Genomic DNA, 21,178 nt, shown 5'->3' with positions numbered 1-21,178 from the left:
AAATCTCTTTCTAGCCGGATAAACATAAAACGCATTATTATGTTTACCTTGAAAGTCCTAGTAAATAATGTATTACAGACGGTGAAACAGAAGTTCACTTTAGAATTAACTAAAAATCATGAGTTCCTCTGTGACTCGAAACTAGTAGAGCCTTTCTCCATTAATTTACGTGCCTTAGATGTTACACTTTCTGCCACTCAGGTATGCGATAGTTTCCATGTAATAGGGAACAAGCTTATTGACCAAACTGCCACGTCGAATACTAGTGAGAGGCGCTTAGCGGAGGATTGGACTTTAATTGTGTTTCGGCAGTTAATGCTTTATTACAAAATATTTTTAACAGATTAGAAGAAAAGCAGGTGGTATATTTACTGTATTAATCGTTCTAGGTGACTGCCTCGGTGGTCGAGTGATCGCAAGTGCGACTGCTGAACAAGGGGTCTCGGGTTCGATTCCCGGGTCGGGCAAAGTATTACTGGGGTGTTTTCGGTTTTTCGAAAATTTCTCAGTAATAGCACAGAGTCTGGAACTGTGTCCAGTATATGGCAATAGGCTCACCCCTTATTACATGGGACTTATAACACAAATGGTGAAAAGTGGGTGTACATTGTATAGCAGCATTACGTGTCGTAATGAGCACCTCTGCCTACCCCTTCGGGGATAAAAGGCGTGACGTTGCTTTATTAGAAGAAAAGCAGGTGGTCTATTTACTGTATTAATCGTTCTAGGTGGCTAAACCAACACTTAAAATGGTAATGAGATGGCTGCATCGGTTCCGCTTGGCGTGGTATATGGTGATTTAGTGGTGAAGCAACGCTAGTTACCTTACCTGCAGTAAGCATAGCTATTTGTATGTTAATAGTCTACACGGTTACACTACTTGGAAATTCAGCCAATTATGAAACTCTTTGACAACCATCTTTAGATTAGCACGTTTATTTTAGCTGTGTTTACAAGTATGGGCCTGCTAGACTCGGAGTAATTCGACGGCCTCACAGAAAAACCAACGTGAAACAACGCTAGCGTTATGTTTCGTTGTATGAGTGAGGTTACCGGAGGTCCAATTACCCCCTTCCCAATCTTCGTAATCCCCGATTCCCCAACAACACCTCAGGTGTTTCTTCGAGTGTCTATGGGCGGCACCGAATACTTACCAGCAGGTGATCCGTCAGCTCGTTTACCGGTTTATACCATAAAAAATGCTTCAGGGGAAAATTAGGGGACGAGAAGAAAATGGAAAAATCAATAAGGATAAGACAAGACCTAATTAGTAACATGATCTCTAAGTAAGACAAAGAAGGTACGAATCTAATAAAATTACGTAAGTCTAGTTAAATATCAAACGGTATTTCAGAGTGACTAAAACTTGATTACCTGGAATTTAAATAGCCTATCTTACAAATGAAGTTACGAGGAGAAATAGAGCAAAATTATTCTCCCCGATAGCGGAATATTCTCGTAGGCTTAAATTCTGATTAAAAGTGTACTAAGTAAAACTTCTTTATTTCCTCTCTATCTGGGTTTCAACATTAGTTGTTGAAAGCGTGGTTTACCTAAATGCTTATAGCTCCTAATAGATAGAAACTAGGTATAATCTGTTTAGACACTAAACAGATCGAGATGATCCTATTTACTTAATGTAACGAATCAACCGCAAGGGAATTTAGCAGATATTAGATGTTACATAAGGAGGAAAATCGCACAAATTAAGTAAACAGGAGACCATGTAGGTACTAAATCAAGCGGTAGGTATCTCAAATTTCCAAAGAAATGAAAATGTTAATTTTAGCTCACTATATCGATTCTTGTTATTCAATCTAGATTCGATTGCATCCGTGTAGGTATAAGGTCAAGTTAGGACGTAACATATGGCCACTTGAAACTAAATTTGGTAACTTCGCTTAACTAGTTTCCAGTCGTGGGAAGTTTGCCAAATATCACTAAGCTAACAATAATTCGGTAACTTTACTTAATGGTTGAACTTTAACGGTACAAACAAAAGTTTTTGTCAATAGGTAACTTCAATGAAGTTTCAATAGTGTTCTCCACTTCCATTCTTAGAATGTGTAGGTTACCTATGTAGGCCTACGTAAGTATTACACAACCTTTAGGTTTTATATCAAGGGTTAATAGAAATAGGTATTCAAATAGTACTGGAAAGTGGAAAATTGGTATCAGAGAATAACTGCCTCACTCAAAGACATTGAATTGACTTTAACTATTCCATAGTAACGATTATGTATCGAAAATAATTGCTAAGGACTGGTTTATAATACCGGTTAGATAATTGCCGGTTACCAATTGTAGAAAACATATGGTAGTCATAAGTTAGTACTGGTCATAATTTTCCTTGATTAATCAATAGGTATTATTTTTTTTCACTAGTCTAGTTTTCAGAACACATTATCCGCCGAATCTCCAACCATCCTTATTCTATGCTCATATTTCTAAGCCAGGACTTACAGTGAAGGGCTTCTCTTCACAAAACTAGTGAAAATAACTAATGTTCAGCTACTTTCAGTCACGTTTTTCAAAGGCGGTTACCCCACACATTAATGAAACCTTATTAAAACTAAGTGCTTGTATAAATTGAATACGAAAGGTGATATTTCACTAAATTGACTTGAATTTATTGACCGAAAAGGTCAGACTGCAGTGTCAATTGGTCAACAACACGTATGACCGACTCTTATGTATTTTGCCGTTCGTATTAGCATATAGGTAATAGGTATTATAGCCTTTAACTAAGGAACGATTATTGCGGTATTTGCACCTATCAAGATAAGTGTAGCGAGGTCGTTGTTTTCAACCATTTTTATGCTAATTTGTTATTTATGCTGGTATTGTAAAGTAGCCTATGCCTATAGTAGATATAATTAGTGTTCAGGTATATCTAGAAAATTACGTAATTTCAGGCTCATATTTCACAATGAATAGTGGAAGTGGTATTAACCTATCAATAATTTTAATATAAAAATGATAATTATTGTTTCAAAAGTACTTAGTTTTATAATTTAAGCACTGTCGTGACTCTAAAATAATTCACAAAAAATAGATAGAACGTGAGTTTCAAACTTGCATTTTTTGTTCAAACTGCAATGTCACACTGTTTATAATATAATTCAATACCCTCTCTACAAAGTTAACTTATCACTCATTGCTGCAAAATTAGGTCAAGTGTGTGCACAGCCTTACCCTGGAAAGTTATTTTCGTCAGCACATTGCTATTCATGGAAAATTGTGGCCATCTACTAGTAGACAGGTTTGTTCAATTACTAAGTAAGTAAATGTGAGTGAAGGTGATGCGTGGGATTACTTACATTACAGAATTCAAATTAATGAATAGCAACTATTATGTAGATGATATTAAAGAAGACCTAGAAAAGGCGGATAGATAGATTTAAAAGGTTACATTAAAACCTTGAAAAATCTTTCTTTAACGTCGTTTAAAAATGCATAAAACAAACTAACTTCTTTAATAACCTTCACGGCTTCTCAAATGCATCGATGTGGAAACCTTATGTCAGAGGGAAGAGCCTCATACATAATGTAATATCTATCATCAGACAGGCTTAGCTACCCTATTCAGACCTTCAAGAATCCTTGGATTAAAGATGAAAGGCCTTCGTAACATGGATTATAAAGGAAAGGAGGACAATCTAACTAGAGAAGAAATTAAATGTATATCATAGGCTCATTATTATCATGATCATTTCAGCCACAAAATGCCTTCCGTAATGACTTTCACTGTCAGAAAAATCGGGTGATTTTAAATCCACCTCTAGCGCCGGTCACATTCGCCCCCATGTATTTTAATGAGATGTAACCCAGATCGCGTGATTTTAAATGGACATCATATCAAAAGCCTATTAGTAGCCACTAAACTCTCTTCTCGCATAAAAAAGGTTTGAGCATTAATCACCACGCTTGCTCAATGCAGGTTGGCACATCATATCATCATATTAAATTCATCATCATATCAGTCATAAGACGTCTACTGATGAACATAGGCCACTTTCCATTTTAAATAATTCCAGAAATAATTTAAAACAAATTAAAATACAAATGCGATTTAGTATTTTCTTTCTTTAATAAGCATTTAAACCGACTTAACACTATAGATAATACAGGGAGACGGTATGTATCACGTATTGTACTCATCTATATTCTACTTATACTATCTTCATTTTATATTGTACTCCATGCGTCCGAGCTTTTTAAATATTGAATATGCTCCAAGGACGCAATCTTCCGTTGGGTAAACAGAATATCTTTTGAGACCTTACACCACCTTTTTTTTTCAGACTCATACCTAATACCTACCTCATACTATGTATATATATTTAACATAGACATATATCTAAAAGATATACATCTTTTACATAGTACATATCCTTTTCTACGGGTTGCAGGAAATTTAACCTCATTTCTACTAGGTCGGCTTATCATAAGGCATACCTTAATGCGAGTGCTTATTGGAAATGGGACGAGGCTATCCAATAAAACAACGAATGGACTTTTATGGTAGAATGAACGCGGGAACAATGCCTGCATTGTGAATTAAAGGAGCGTCTGTTTTTTCAATAATTATGACAATGTGCTTAATGATAATGAGTACTCTGTTGATTTCGTTTTCAATGTTTTTTGTGGGAGATTTAATTAAAGTTGCTGTGGATTTATTCTTGTTTTGTTTACCATTTATCGTATTGTGCGATCGTTTGTTATTGGAAAAATATGAATCAAACTAATGTTACTTGTTTTCTAAAACTTCAATAGATTATTTCCGTAGATAATCTTATATTATACTTACTATATGAAACGGAAAGACGTAAAAATTGGACACTAGACCTCGCACCTAATACTAAAGAGCGCACAGTATGGTAGACTATTGTTTCATTTCTTCGCCTTGGTCCAAACAATACCCGCAATGTATTAAGCAACTAGACTTTTTATTTTAAAAGGAATTTCGAGGTTTAACCAACAAACAGAAATCAGCAATATTGCAATAGAATTTGTGGAATGCATCTAAACTTAGACGCGTAACCTCATTGGTACATAATTTGAATTGATTGGTAGGTAATGGAACGTACATTGATATATTTATATACAAATAAATGTGTTTGTACCGATTGAAGATTAGTCACGATTCAAATATTTCATCTTGCATTACCGATTCTGAGAATTCTGTATGTTTTATACGCGTGATGATGATAAAATGTATTAAATTAATCAGATGTAGTTCATGGTTACACAGCCCATACGTTTAATGGTTTCAGCTGCTGTTTTCATGTGAAATATAAAAAGTTAATGACATTTCTTTCCAACCACAACAAGATCTTTGTGACTTTGTGACTTATCGGAAGATACTCCTTTTTTATGTGCTACTAGCTACTTCCGTGTGATTTTACCTGTTCTGCTAGGTTCCTTTTGATCGTATCGTGACGTTTTATAGGCTCAAACTTTCTCAAAAAATGGATTATCCAATATAAAAAGAAATATTCAAATTGTTACAGAGGCGTAAAAAAGACAATTAATTTTACACCCACTGACCGGCTCATATTGGTCGTAGTGTGTTTTTTTTTTTTCATTTCAAATGCACTATCGAACACAAGAAGAATGATTCAAATCGGACCAGTAGTTCCGAAGATTAGCGCGTTCCAACAAACATACTCTTCAGCTGTATGTTATAATAAGATGAAACAAAATAAAATAGTCCCTACCGAAGATTTGACATTATGGCATCGATATATATAACAGCGTAGTATTTTTTCATTACCACACATATTTATAATCTCTTCTCAGTATATAAATTATGTAAACTGTTTACATATTTTTTCCGAGAACGTAGATACATAGAGATAACTAAATTGATATGAAATGAAAATATTTATTTTAATCTTTCAACCAGGAAAACGTAAATTTTATACAAGAAATTTCTTGGTACGCAGATACGCATTCACTCTAAGGAAAATATGTATAGTATATACTAACTAGGTATTAATAGTTAATACTTAGTAATTCCGCACGGTTAACAGTTTCACCCTCTCTGCTCGGCACCTATTGATCGTAGCTTATACCCTCCTCGATAAATGCACTATCCAAGGCAAAAAGATTTTTAAATCGGACCTGTAGTTCAGCTTTATACATATTAGCAATTAGTAAAAGATTTATAACAGTTTTCAGGAGATTGCCTTGTGCCTACCTAAAGGCTCCTTTTTTGCGGGGGGAAAAATCATCCAACAACCACCCCATTCCTACTCCTGCTTTTCAAGCCGGAGCTTCGGTAACCCGCTAAGCAGTCCACAGCAAATAGGCATCAACTACAATACAATGCAATACAGAAGTCACGACTAAAAACAGTGATTATAAACTAACAGCTACGATACATTCTAAGTCATCATGTTACAAGAATAGAGCATATTATGACAAATCCGTGTCACCCTCGTGTTCAGCAAAGTCGCTGACCAATCATTAATCATTTCCCTTTCATCATCGATGAACCTAGAGGGTCAAGTTTAATTCCTAGTAATTATTGCCTGTGACTTTGCTCGCTTTCAGACGTTTTTATTTATCTATCTCTATGCAAAAATCAATCTTAATTTGATCAGCTGTTTCGGAATTGTACGCGTAAATAAATAAGCTTTTATCTCATTAATAGTAGTGTACTATTAGTTTATGGTTTTAGCTTGTAAAGTACCAATCCCTACCTATATTTTAGTATTTTAAAGTTATTGTAGATTAGCTTCTCCCGCGTGATTTTACTCTGCTAGGCTCCTACAGGTAGTAGCGTGATGTTTTATATTATATAGACTTCTTCGATAAATGTTCTATCTAACACAAAAATAAATGTTCAAATCGAACCAATAGTTCCAAAAATTATCGCATTCTAACATACAAAAAAATTCTTCAGTTTTATATATTATATTAATTAATACATGGATATACTATACGTAGTATATAAGAGCATGAGATTATACTCATGAATATAAATTATTTGTAGATCAATGCAACACGCGACCCCCAGACCTTAATACGTATTACATAATTGCTAGGGTCAAATGAAATAATAGATGTTTGTAAATAGATAATCTAAATACTGACTCTGATACCCTCTCTGATAGATAACAGTTATCACTGTTTACATTGTAACTTACATTGTTTTGTTCACACGATGTCTTTTCGTGATTATAAGAGGAATTCAAGGTAGCAGTGAGATCAAATCAAATGTTTACGTGACATAATACCTAAATAGTTAGCTTAATTTTGGCAACACACAAATATAATAGGTAGAGAGTATTGCCAGTATAAAGAATGAATTATATAATAAGAAATTAGTCACGATTATTGTATTAATTACCATAAAATTATATACTTAGATTAGTACTTATTATATATTTTTCCATTCGTTATAAGTAATTATTGATGTAGTTAAGGAACAATGCATTTAAATGAATGGAAAGTAATCAAATTAGATATACAAAATGATTAATGATAAGTTTAAAGTAAGAAAAATGGAAACAACAGACAACCACGCAACATGGAAAAATTACGACAAAGAATAATAATTGTAAATCGAAAAAGTATTTATTTAAATTCAAAACTCGAAGACTGGCAGGCATAAAAAGCAATATTGAATTTGAATATCGAATCAATAAAAAAAAAAAACAAATCATGTTCGAAACGCCCACATCTCATGTCAAGCTAACGTTCAATTGTTAACCTAAACATTGATTGACGAAAATTTCGATCAAACTTACCGCCGTCGCCAAAGTAAATTGTCTGGGGAAATACTCCGACTGCCTTTTATTAAGGCCTGCCTGAACTGAGCTAGGGGCAAGCTCTCCCTACGCAACGACCAACGTACGGTTCGCACAACACTATTTTTCTCAACATTCTTTTCCATTTGCACAAACACACTGCATATAAACTTGAAAAACTCACGATTTAACATTTATTTTTTAATGTCATTGTAAGCAACATTAGCAACATTACACGTACAATTGCATTACACGATCTTTATATGATAAGAGGTTGGTAACCAAATGAATGCTGCGCCCTTATCTCTATGGTTTCTATTTCGTATTTACGTTTTGAGATATGGCGGAAAATGTGTAAATACAGTGTGTACTGTATTTGTTTAAATTATTATTGTGACTGATGCCAGTTAGGTAGAAATATTTTTTATCGTCGAACACTGACTAACGCGAAGTTATTAGGTATACGTACGTTCTAACGTTTTTGACTGTGAGTGCTTACTGCAGTAATATTTTTCTTAATGTTATTTTTTGCTTTAAAATAAGACCTTCAAGAAAATGACGATGATTAAAAAACCTCATATTTACATAATTCAACGAACCCCAATTTTTTTGTAACTATTGAAATAATTATATTTTTCTGTCTATAAATTATGACTCTTAAGTGAACGCCCTCTGCAACCTAGAGGACACAATACCTTAATTAAGTATAGTAGCCAAAGACCCTTCTGCGAAGCAGTCATGCTAGCTAAGAAGGAGGCGGGGCGCGTAAGGAAACGAACCTCCTCACGCCCCAGCCGTCGCGAGCGACACTCCGGGTGTCGGGGATCGCACGACGATCTCCGGCCACCATAAGAGCGGCTTTAAGGACGGCGAGCAAGGGTAGCTCGCCACCCTCTCGTCTGGACCAAGGTATGTAGGTAGGTAGGAAGTTATTGGATGATTTTCCCCATCAAAAATAAAGCCTAAGACCATGGTGACGAGGACAAACATGCTTTGCAAAAATAGACAATATCAACAAATAAACAATACTTCCTTTTCTCTATTCTTTATTCTGCCAAGGTTGGTGATAGAAACCCAGCGTCGTGTTTGGTGTCTCAAATTGATTTTACACACGATTAGTTTCAAAAGAAATAGCCACGTTTGGTGTTTGCGTGGAGATCTTGAAACGCATTTGCAACACTTGACGTACCGAATATTCGGAAAATAAACAGTTTCGTTTGTGAATTAAAGTCTTTATTTTTGAATTTGTAAGGTTGAATTTTGCAGAGCAAGTTGTGTTAGTGATGTCTAAAGTCGTTTTCCTATCAGTACATGCTTTTCTAGTCATCGTTTTAAGACGACCTATGTATGTATCTATGTAAATGGAGAACTTTGTTAAGACACCCTTAAGGTCTATTTTCCAGTAACTCTTATTTATCTATAATTAAATACCTTTCCTATGTCGCGTGACCGTTCAATAAATCGTAGATAGACATTACGAAATACCGTATCTACTTTTTAATTGGTCAATTTCAAATAAATCAATTTCTACTGTTTCCTAAATTGTTACAATTACACAAGTTGAAAAACAAAATCGATATCCCATTTCAAGTTTTAAGCACTTAAAAAATTACTTTTCATCTAATTTCAAGATCCATGTAAACCAAACCAAATAATCTGTGACGAATAAAACCCAACGTAAACAAGACGAAGGAAAAATCTACCGAAAATTTGACACTGACTATTTTTTGGGGTACCTGGAAAGTAAGAACTACCCAATATTTGGAAACATTGACCCTTTTGGGATATTATTTTACAGGACTGACAACACACGGTCAATACCTCCCATATTGCCGACTTCCACGAGCTAGACGGCTAGTATTGACACGAGCTAGACGGATCTAGACACATGTAAAACCCGGTGGACTAAAAACACTTTATCATCATCATCAGCTGAGAGACGTCTACTGCTGAACAAAGGCCTCCACGGCCTCCAAGGCCTCCCCTTAGTCCTCCACGTAAAGACAAGACACTTATAATGTATAATTTTTTTTTTTTAATAATTATGCTTTAGTACTTACTGTGGAAGGGCGGGAGTGGGGACACGGAGATGGTGTCCTCGCCGGGGTCGCTCAGCGTCGCTGCCGTCACTCGCTTCCTCTGCACCGACGCTGCTCGACCCTCCCGCCGACCTACGCAGAACATCACATCAGGATATCAAGGAAAATCAGTAAAAAATAGAAGAAATTCTTAGCTGATTACAGAGGCTTGGTATAATCTGCAAATCTAAAAGGATTAGTGTAATTTTTTTCTTGTGTATCGTGTTATATATTTTTAAATATATATAGCCGAAATGTGAATAAAACAAATAGTCAGAAGCACACTGAATATATTTTCATATAAACAAAAGAAGATCATAAATAGTTTCCACTCCTATAAGTGGCTAGCTTAATAGCACAGATAGGTAATATATCTATGTAACATCTTTTTTTTTTGTATTTTAATGTATGTAACATCTATAGCAGTATTATTCAAGTAAGAAAGACGTAATTAAATTCGATATAGTCAATTCCCATTAATTTTTAGCTCTAAGGAAATAACTGTTTAAAATTAGAAAAAGGATTAAATTCAGTCAAGCTTAATAGTCTACAAAATGAACAAAATTTATAAATACTTAATTGCTCATAGATTGTATCACACATTTAATAATCATTGAACGGAAAAAGTAAAATAATATTTTTCCTGGCATATAACGCAAGGGCAATTATTTGTTTAAGTGTCCGATAAAATCAGGTATAAAAAGTGCAGGTAGAACCAATAGACAGTAAATATCTATCGATCGACAATGAACTGATCGGTTGACATTGATGATAATATGGTATTTATGATAAAATAAAAATACAAGCGAACAAAACCATAAAAATGAGTAATAAAATAAAAATATAAATTTAATACAGATGCCTGAAAAGGTAACTTTTAAGCTTCAATTAAGTGAAACCTTTTCAAATTCTTTAGAGGAGACCTTTTTTGCTATAGAAGACTAGGTACGAGCACGTAGTTACAAATTGTGCACATATAGATTGACAATAACCTTCTTAGCTTTTCAGGTAGGTACTAGAAGGCTAGATTCTAAGACGAAGGATTTAAAACACAAAATGTGTGTTGGTTTGGGTTATGATTAGTATCTAAATAGTGCATACTAAAATGTTAGTCATAGAAAATGCTATTAACATAGCGTCCATTAAAGTCTATTAACATAGCATTGTCTATGGCACATATTTTTTTCGTTGCCCCCACTTGGATTTTCTCCTGTGTCGTGTGTGATTTTACAAACTTACAAGTTCACATACACATGACACCTAGACCTGAAACGACAATTTGTGGATCACACAGAGTTACTTCGTGCGGGAATCAAACCCGCTACACGTTGCACGGCAGCCAAAAAAAAAATTGTTGTCCAACAAAAAGTATTGAGTATTTATAAATAAATTAAATTTTAAATTACGTGCAGTCAAATTACATAACAATACTTATAGGTAGTTTATGTTATGAAAGAAAAAAAAAGTCTATAAAGAATATCCGTTGTATGATCTATCATGTACAATGTACACTTTTTTCTCTAACACGTGTCGTGGTGTATCAACCATCAAGACTATAAGACCAGAGTCAAGTGAAAACGTTCAGCTACCAGCTAGCACACATCAAACAAAATTGCAAAAGACGCAACTTGTATAGGAACAAGTGGGCCGCTCTACTTGTGAGATGGAACACAAAAGACACGATGTGAACATCAACAAACACTGGGACGATATATCTAGCTATACATATCATATATGTATGTGTTTAGATACAAGATAAAGATAAAGATAAACCTATGCTTATATCATAATGGAATATAGCTTTGTTGAAAAAAAAACGTTATATTTGTCATAAGATAGAAAATTGTTCTTAACATTGATTAGGGTTGTGCCAGTGCTAGCCTACACGAATTAATTAGATAGACATTCTTTGTTTAAGTATACATTTTAAGGAAACATGTACAGGGAACGTTGATAATTACTAGTCCCTAAATCACCAATGATCATTTACACCTTCATTTGTATATTTTATCATGAAAAGATAATTTTCAAAGAAGTGAAATAAGCAACAGAGATAAAGTTAGTTAGAGTTTACGAGATAAAGTTACGAGCAGAAAAATCTCCTTTATATGAAATGAAAGACAAAATTAAAACTGCAAACATTCATAAAATAACTAGAATAAACGTCGACAAAATAAATGAACAAAAGCAATATGTAGATGAAAAAATACTAGAAATGACTTAAGGAATTTAGGTAATAGGTAAAGGTTAGTGCAACAAAACAGAGAATTCAGAGCAGATATACAGCAACTACTCTATGTCACAAAAATCATGCACATGCTTACTTAGTACCTTGGCATTATAAGCTCTCAAAAAGCCGCAAGCAGGCACTAAGTCTCGGTTATATGGTAAGGGATATACTTGTCACACTCCATGCCGATTACCTAGAAATAATAAGGGCATGAATTGCATATGGCTGACCGCAGACATGACAGTTTTAATGTCAAATTTTAGCGGGAAAATTTTCATTTACTAAAAACGATAAAAAATTAAATAGAAAACTGCTTTTAAGTATAATATTTTGTATTTCATGACCAATATTAATTCGTTTATCGAATTATTAATACGAACAAATCGTTCGCTATCTGTTTTTATGTTATATTTTAGATAATGTCGGTACTTGTTTATGGTAGCTACATAAATAAGTTTTAAAAGCATTATCCTTGGAACGTCGATAGTCAGCCAGTATTTTATGATATTATGGCTATAGAGGGGTAGTGATTGATTGCCCTCGTGTTTACGAACTATCGATATTGCAGTTTATTCGATAAAATGCTTTTAAAGAAGGGAATAAAGAGTTTTATGTAGATAAACAAAGATATTATTTACTGTTAAGTCTGCAGCCAACCCAAAGCTTCTATCAAATACTTAATAATAAACAATAACATCATATTTAAATCCTACTATGGTGTTCTTTACAGTTAATTGACGACTACATACTTCATGAATAAATAACTGCATTTAATTATGTACCAAGGACAGCGATTTTCCTTCCTTTAATAATATGGTGGTATTTATGATACTTATTTAAAGAATTGACGAAGAATTTGTCATTAACTTAAATACCTTTAAGGAAAATCACTACCCTCTTTGATCTTTACAAAAGTACTTAAACATGGTACATAATGCTTTACTTTTACCAATCATACTCATACAGTAACAAATTAAACGCCTACTTTTACAAAAAATCAATCCGCGAAACCTTCCCGATTAAGGAAGGTCTCGAGACAACTTAAAAAGTACTTTAACGTTACCTAATTAAGATACTTTCTTGAACAACTTACCGAAATATTCTCTTCAGCCGACTAATGACTTGGTATTTTATATACACGTTTCTCACACAGTATTATGTTAGTTGTTCACTTTCATATATTTGGACATAGTTTAAATCACTTCTAGTTTGGACATGGCCGATTCCATTATGCTGATTAATTTTGCTTTACAAGATACCTGGGGTGTGTTAATGAAAATTAATTAGTGCTTGTTGTAAATTGTAGTTATTTTCTACTTAAGTAAAAAATTTATAGAAGAGAGTTTGGTGTAGGTTGCCCTGATAGGTTTTTGTAAAATTGTTCTCTAGCTTATTAAGTTATCTAGTTTCAGTTGTAGTTAAATTGTCGATAAGGATTGTTAGAGACGACTTAAAGCCCGTTATTTGAAGAATTCAAAAAAAGGACTGCTATGTTATAATGATCTCTAAATTAATCAATCAAAGTCAGTTAATGTTTACTTAAACTATTCCTTAGTAACGATTTTGTTCCGATTTTGATGCCGTTAATTGATAAAGAACGGGTTAAGTAATCATTAAATAGATCTAAATACGGCGGTTACTGTGACAATATCTCTAGGAATAAGAATAGGTTAGATACTCATTCAAGGTTACATAGAATTGTAGTACGAAATCTACGAAGTTTCGAACGAAACTTCGTTTTTCGTTGATTTAGAGTACACCTCCTGTTCTGTTAGATATAAGTAACTTTTGACTTCAATAAAACTGACAATGACCATGAATACACGAATAAAACCTTGAGAATTTCGCAATTTAGACATTGTAAATAATGTTTTGACATTTCTAATGCTTGTAAATTCCCGACGTTATCAAATAACTATCACACAGACGCATCTGTTTTTATTTCGGTGTCTGTTACAAAAAAACCAATGAATGTGCCAGATTCAATACACAATGTTATTTTTGGCAGACTATCTGAGAGTAAAAGAGAATTAACCCATTCGTAATAATTAGACATCACTCAACAAGAGGCAATTTAGCGATTCTTTTTTTAAAAGACTTTTCATACCTTTTTATTTTCAATAAAAAATACTGGTGCGTCAATTTTCAACTTAATTTCCCTCCCAATTAAAATTAATTTACTGTAAACCAATACACGAGCCATATGACTATACAGGAACAATTAAAACCAATAAATATGAATACCAGGACTTTGCGGAAATTCTCATAAAATAAATTTTCCGTTTGAATAAGTGCAACTAATTCCAGTGAGTATGAGTTTGTTTCAAAGGTCACATTGTACTATGCGATGGGTATTTTTGAACTAGATTACGGAAGACGTGCATATAATGTTACCGTTAGAGAATAAAGATGACATACAAGTTCATTGGATTACATACAATGACACTATGCGTACATACTACATATACTATTCATTTTCATTAATAAATCTACAACATAGTATTGAAAGCCTGGATCTCACACTGGCCAAAAAAAAAAAAATTATAAAAATTTTTTCGACGCTTTCGAAATTCGAACTATAGTTATGCTTGCTTTCTTTTTTTCTTATCGGTCAATATGTTAATGGCATTCTATTTTCAAAATAAATTGTTTTATTGCAGTTTAATTTCTATTTTGTTTTTCTTTTATTTGTTTAATTTTGTTAATTTTGGATTCTATACGAAATATTTTAGCTTTTTTTTTTACACAATAATTTTGATATTTTGTACCTATAAAACTTAGATAAATATTAATGCATTGACTCTAAGCCTAATAGAAATATAAATTAGAACAATAACTTTCGTTAAGTAGTAATAAAGAGAATACGGAAGCCATTATAAAACACGGCTATAGAAATCTAAACAATGTTGATTACTTCGCTTAAGAATTTGTTACGGTAAAAACATTACATACTTATGTAAAGGTAAAGAATCTTTTGGCATTCTAACTAGGTATTATTACAAGAAATATTATTTGTAAGCAGTTATGAGGAAATTAAGAATAAATAATGCGATGTCACATTTCTGATTGGCTTTAGTTCACCTCGTATTTATTATGGAATTATTTATAAGGAGAATAAACGACAATGGAAATTAACCATAATATTAGCTATTTGTTTTTTTATTTTTTTTATTATACGGCGTTCCTCATGTCTATGGTCATAATTAAACTTAGAACACGAGCTAGGCTGTATAAAGCTAAGAAATTAATTCGTTATATCTGTCCCACCCTAACAGATTATTTCATTTCACGAGTTCACTGGTTTAATTATAGAATAAGGGCCTTAAGTGACTTGATAAAATTATTCACAAAAATCCACTAAAAAATTTAACATCAGAAATGTTTTAAACAAAAAACCATACCATCGATTAATGCGTAATTAAGTATCTAAGTGAATATTAAACACTCGAACAGATTAAATCAACACTCTTACAACGGGAAGCGTCGAATTACAAAAGATTTTAAAGATATTATACAATTTTCGTAAGTCACAACACAGAATCACTGAAACACAAGTTATTTGTTTGTAAAACCACAGTTTTCTGTGATAACACGGTGAAGATATCGCTAGTATTATGTTAATATTACGTATTTTGTTCAGACTACACAATACAGGCAGTGCAAACTGTCCATCCACTCTACACCGCGGGCTGTCATCTGGGGTGTCCCCTACTCCAAACAAAAAACCACTTTATCACCCTACATTGTAAGTTGAAGTTAGCACTTTCACATGGAGGTCCTAGGGAAACATGCGCAGTGGTGCATTGCGCACAATATTGATTGCAATCATATGTATGATAGAAGCTATGGCGGAAAATTTGATTTCGTTTTGGTTTTTATTGACATTTTACAGGATATTACTTTTGGCCGTTTACGATGCGGTTCTGTGTTTAATCTACGTAGACTTATGTCAGCTTTTGTAGAAGCATTAATTGACCGGGTAAGATACAATGTTTTTAAATTGTAGTTTGGTTATATGTGGAGCTGCGGACTACCTAGCGGGTTTACCAGGGCTCCGACTAGGAAACACAGGAGTAGGAATGCTGTGGTTTTTAGTCAGTAAGAGTCTGAGAAGTCTAAATGATTTTCCCCACTTAAAAAAAATAAATAAAATAAAAATGATTGGTTATATGAAGTACCTACGAAAAGAAAACAACAATGGTTGTAGAACTTAGGTATAGGTATAGAAACACGTGCAAAACAATTGGAAACTTATCTAGTTAGTGCGTATAAGCTCAATAGCTTAATCGTTTTATCGATGTGTTATCTAAAGCCAGAGAATCTACAGTCATTTGCATGTAGGATTGTGTTAAGTAAACGTACCTAAGTAAAGATGTTTTATAATTATGTTCACCATTCAAGATTCCATGCTCATTCTACCATGATAATTTACTTTGTCCGATCCAGAAATTGAACCAGAGGCACCAGGCCTTTTTTTGACGATGCAAAACCATCCAATGTCTTCTCCAGCCTTAGGTAAGACGAGAGAGTGTCAAACTCTTACTGACTAAGAATCACCCCGTTTCTTCTTCTGCTTTTAGCCGAAGCCCCGGTAACCTATTGTCTGCAACTGCGGGTCGGTACTTATCTACTGCTACGAACTCTTTCTCCTTTCCAACACAGAAGAATTACATCTACTAATGGTAGACGTAATATAATAAATATTATGTAAATTGCACATGTTGTTACGTACTGTGTGTAGAGAAAAATATAAATAGCTTGATATTAACACTACGTTCTAAGGTCAAGGCTCTGCGTAACAGAGTGACAGGCTACTTATACGTGACTGCACGGCTAATTGTTTGGCTAGAGTACAGTCTAGAGTTTCCTCTAGCGACTAGTAAAATACTAACTAAGAAAATAGACACATACGATTGTCATTTTCTTGCTAAAATTGGTTAGCTTATTAAAGAATATATGACACTTTAATGGCACCGCTCTAATCTAGCAATAAACTTGTCATTAAAATTTGAACATTAAATTTTTTGTCTTATGATTTATTTTATAACGTCAATACAAAAAAGCTGTAAGCGTGCAGTCCACGCGCTGACACTTCGCTTACAGCATTTTCGCACGTTAGCAGAAGATTTAACTTACATAAACAGCTTAAAAAAATAACAACTGAACGTAACAACTAATAAGACACAACGAAGATGTAATTGAGTAGATACTTATACAAATATAGGTAGCAATATGTTAACAATGAGGGATACCAAGTCTTTTCTATTTCTCAAGCATTACAGAAATTCCTACCCAAGAAACAGCTACAAACACACAACAGTCTCCCTCGCCTTCGCCTCACCCAATGTGGGAGAAGTCATATGATTTTCCCCCTTTAAAAAAAGCTCTAATCCAAATCAGACTAGTAAACCTATCAAAACCAACAGTAAACACACCAAACGCTAACCCACAACGCAATACAGAGTCAATAACAGTCTTGGGATGCTACTCACGTGATGAAGAGCGAGGGGGCGCCATTTGATCCTTTGCCAAATGTCTGCAGCGACCGTCTCGGAGTTATACCAGGGATGTCCAGGTACGCCAAGTCTGGACCTGTGGGCGTAGAAAAGTGTTAAGATAATGGCCATTCATTTGTTTAAAGAGGCTGGAAATTGCACGCGTCTGGTGAAGTTGAAGTTTCTTTCATTCTCTGATTGAGTTTGTTTAAACTGACAGTGAGAAATGAGCTTTTCTAAAAAGTTTTTGGCAATGTGTAGAGTTAGAATTAGAAACTTATGGGTACCTAACTATATTCCTTATGGATTGGAAAGGCTCTATAAAACAAGACTTTCGTCTGGTCTTTGACGGTTTTATGTAATTCTTGGTGACCCAAAAAATTTTGACTTGATAGACAAAAGTAATATGTCGGAGTTTCTCAATAAGTTACTTATACGTGACGGCACGGTTAAATTCTTAGACTAGACTACCTACAGTCTAGAGTTCCCTGGTGTGGTTCTCTTCTTCTAATGTGGTTTTTCTTTAACCTACAATAGAATTGAAAAAGTTTTTGCCATAAGAATCTACAGTTCAGCCAAAATCTACACCTTTTTTTGAAAATTACAGCAACGGATATTAAACTTTAGCCAATTATTGATTGCATATTGTTACACACGAAGAGATAAGCATTAAGTGCTGAACTGAGATATAAGGTGACGTCACCCGCAGGTGTCTAATGAACGGTGATAAATACTGAATGTAAATCACTTCCGGAGATAATGGCTGATAACAAAACATCATCAATTTATATTTTATCAGATTTTTAACTAAAGTTAGTAAGTACGTAGTACATAGGACGTAGTAACAATGTATGATTACCTAAATAAAGGAATGTAAACAAAAATAATCTCATTTGGTATTTCCTTAATGGATACTTGGATAGGTACCTATATCTACCTATTAGGTATAGCATTTTTTCAATATTTAGTATTGAGCAATATAAGGCACGTCCATTGTCATCTCAGTATCAATCCTCGGTGCACGTATAAAGAAGAGAAAAACAAGACAATCTTGAAGATCAAAAACGACGATTTATCGAAATAACATTGACCTATTACCTAAACTTAATTAAATTAACCTAAATTGGTGAACGTTTTTGCTGTTTGTGATGACTTTGTATTAGATGTATTCATCAATCTATAGATAAACACATACAAACCTAAGGGTTTGTATTTTTTATAGGTATTTTCTAAGGGTATGTTGATGCCGTAAGCCGTAACAATGAAGGTTTTGAAGCTGATCTATTTAGAGGAGATGATATGTACTCCGCTATAAGTGATAATGGTGACCACGGGGTGTGGTTTTAGTGAAGTAAAAAGTAGTAAATATTCCATACTCCCTAATCTTCTTCCCCAAAACACAGACTCCATTTGCCATCATAAAAAAAGAAAAGTTGCGTACTCACCACCATCAACGATCTCGCAAAGTCCAGTATCGGACACAGAGCGTCCTCTTGACCGCAAATCCGGCCGAGCCCTCTTAAAGAAGGTCCAATGTCTTGCCACAGACGATCGCAAAATACGATTGAACCTGCGCAAATAATCCTTGATCAACAATAAACACTTTAACAATAACATTGCTGAAGTTAACACGTGCACTTCTGAAGACTTTTTACAAACACATCACGATAGCTCCTATCATTCACCTAGAATAAAATTGATAATATCTACCTAACCAGGTGCTTGTGATAAATTTAATGATTTATATGACTATAAATTGAAGACTTTGTCAGACAAATGAGGTAGAGCATAAGATATAGTCGAACGGAGCAGTCACTCTTTGTGGCTCTTAACTTATTCAAGTTGCACTTGCATTCGCAGAGCTTCAAGAGTGCTAGGAGCAAAAATTGTGGCCGTGTATGAATCTCTTATTCTAGGGGCTATATTAGTCTCTCATGTATTAAGTTTCAGCCTAACCTTTAGGTCTACTCCGGTTCTCGAATGCGAAGTTTCGTTTAATCTTCAACCGCAAGCTTTAGTAGGTTTTATTGATTTACTAATAAAATTACTTAAAATAACGTTTTTTTTTTAATTTCAAATCAAAACCTGTTTATTTATCTTTATTTAACGAAAGTTCGCAATAAATGGAATTGTAGTACGAAATCTGCGAAGTTTCGTCCGAAACTTCGTTTTTCGTTGAATTAGAGTAGGCCTCCTGGTAATTTAGACTTGTTCTGATTCCTAACGCAACAAGAAAATCTTAGGTAAAAAGTAAGATGCAGTAAGAATTTATTAATAAGTTATTTACAAAAGAGTAGGTAATGTACTATTACAACTAACACTGATAGGTAATTGCATTGTATTTGCGATGTACATACATATATGTACATATCTAGGTATGTGTAAGGCATTGACCTATTCTCAGACAGGGAAAAAACGAGTGTTAATCACCACGGTTGCTCAAAGCGAATTGGTAATTTACGATCTAACTGAGCAGGATGCCGCTATGTACCTATGTACCCATTCTTTTTACACGACGTTTCACAAAGACGCGATATTAATAACGTAATAATTTTTAGTTTGATAAGCTTAGTAATTTAGTATTAATATCTACTAGGTACCTGATCGTAATTTGAAATGGGATTAAGATGGCTGGCCGTTTCTTGGTGTTTTGATTTGAAGGCACAAGTTGTTTGCTAGGCTTGCTCTTTATGAAAGAAGCATGTAGATAGATGCTATATATATAGATTTATGCTATATATTTAGATTGCCTATTAGGTTACAATTTTAATCTAATACCATTAAAAACCTACCTATTAATATTATAAATTCGAAAGTATATGTTTGTTACTCTTACGAAAAAACTACTGAATGAATCGGGATGAAATTTGGAATAGGGATAGATTATGACCTGGAATAACATATAGGCTACTTTTTATCTGATCTGGAGCTGCGGAGTACCTAGCGGGTTTACCGGGCTCCGGCTCGAAAAACAGGAGTAGGAACGGGGTGATGTTTAGTCAGTAAGAGTCTGACACTCCCTTTTGCCTCCTCCAAAACGAGAGAACTTATTACATGATTTTCCCCCCTTAAAAAAGCTACATTTTATTCCATAGGAACGCAGGCAAAGCCGCTGGTAAAATGTCGTTAAATATTATACATTTAGTTCAGTTCAACAGTTATTTTCCCCTATCAAACACAACTCGCGCTCCACAGCCGGTGTAAAGTTTCAGCCTCACAAAACAGTCGCCTCTCTATAATTTCTCATAATCTTACTCATAATTTCTCGCCTTCACACTCGCCTTGTGTTATGGCCACGACCTTACTCCACGGATCGCAGCCACGTCATTCTTACGTACGTATGAGTACAATCGTTAACACATTTACTACTTGCTAGAAACTAGTGTTATTCAATAAGTAGGTTAACTAGTTTATACTGACTATAGTCCTAGATATATCTTTCGATCTCGATTTTCAGCTTGAGTTGAATTGAAATTAGGGACTTCTTTTGGTTTTTTCGAAAATTCTCAGTAACGGTACTTACAAAGACATATTTTAATGATTACTAAACTCAGTACTTAGTAATTGTTTTCAATACAAAATCGTAACTAAGGAATAGTTTAAGTAATCATTAAATGT

General features: G+C 34.0%; 1 protein-coding gene across 3 annotated transcripts in view; it reads right to left on the bottom strand.

Annotated features, from left to right (window-relative positions):
* LOC118274238 (GRAM domain-containing protein 2A) overlaps positions 1-21,178 on the bottom strand; it is a 73,143-nt gene that overhangs the window by 49,458 nt on the left and 2,507 nt on the right. For 2 of the 3 annotated variants that reach the window (XM_035591668.2, XM_035591669.2), the window contains exons 2-4: positions 19,006-19,130; positions 17,558-17,657; positions 9,818-9,928 (exon numbers count right to left, since the gene is read on the bottom strand). In XM_035591668.2, the coding sequence (XP_035447561.2) occupies positions 9,818-9,928; positions 17,558-17,657; positions 19,006-19,130 (336 nt within the window). Of the gene's footprint in view, positions 1-7,757; positions 7,992-9,817; positions 9,929-17,557; positions 17,658-19,005; positions 19,131-21,178 lie in introns of those variants that run through there. The other variant, XM_035591671.2, reaches the window with a different exon arrangement.

Source organism: Spodoptera frugiperda, chromosome 3, assembly GCF_023101765.2.
Source record: "Spodoptera frugiperda isolate SF20-4 chromosome 3, AGI-APGP_CSIRO_Sfru_2.0, whole genome shotgun sequence".
Lineage (NCBI taxonomy): Eukaryota > Metazoa > Arthropoda > Insecta > Lepidoptera > Noctuidae > Spodoptera > Spodoptera frugiperda.
Note: the sequence above shows the minus strand (reverse complement) of the source record. Positions and strands in the feature narration are given on the sequence as shown.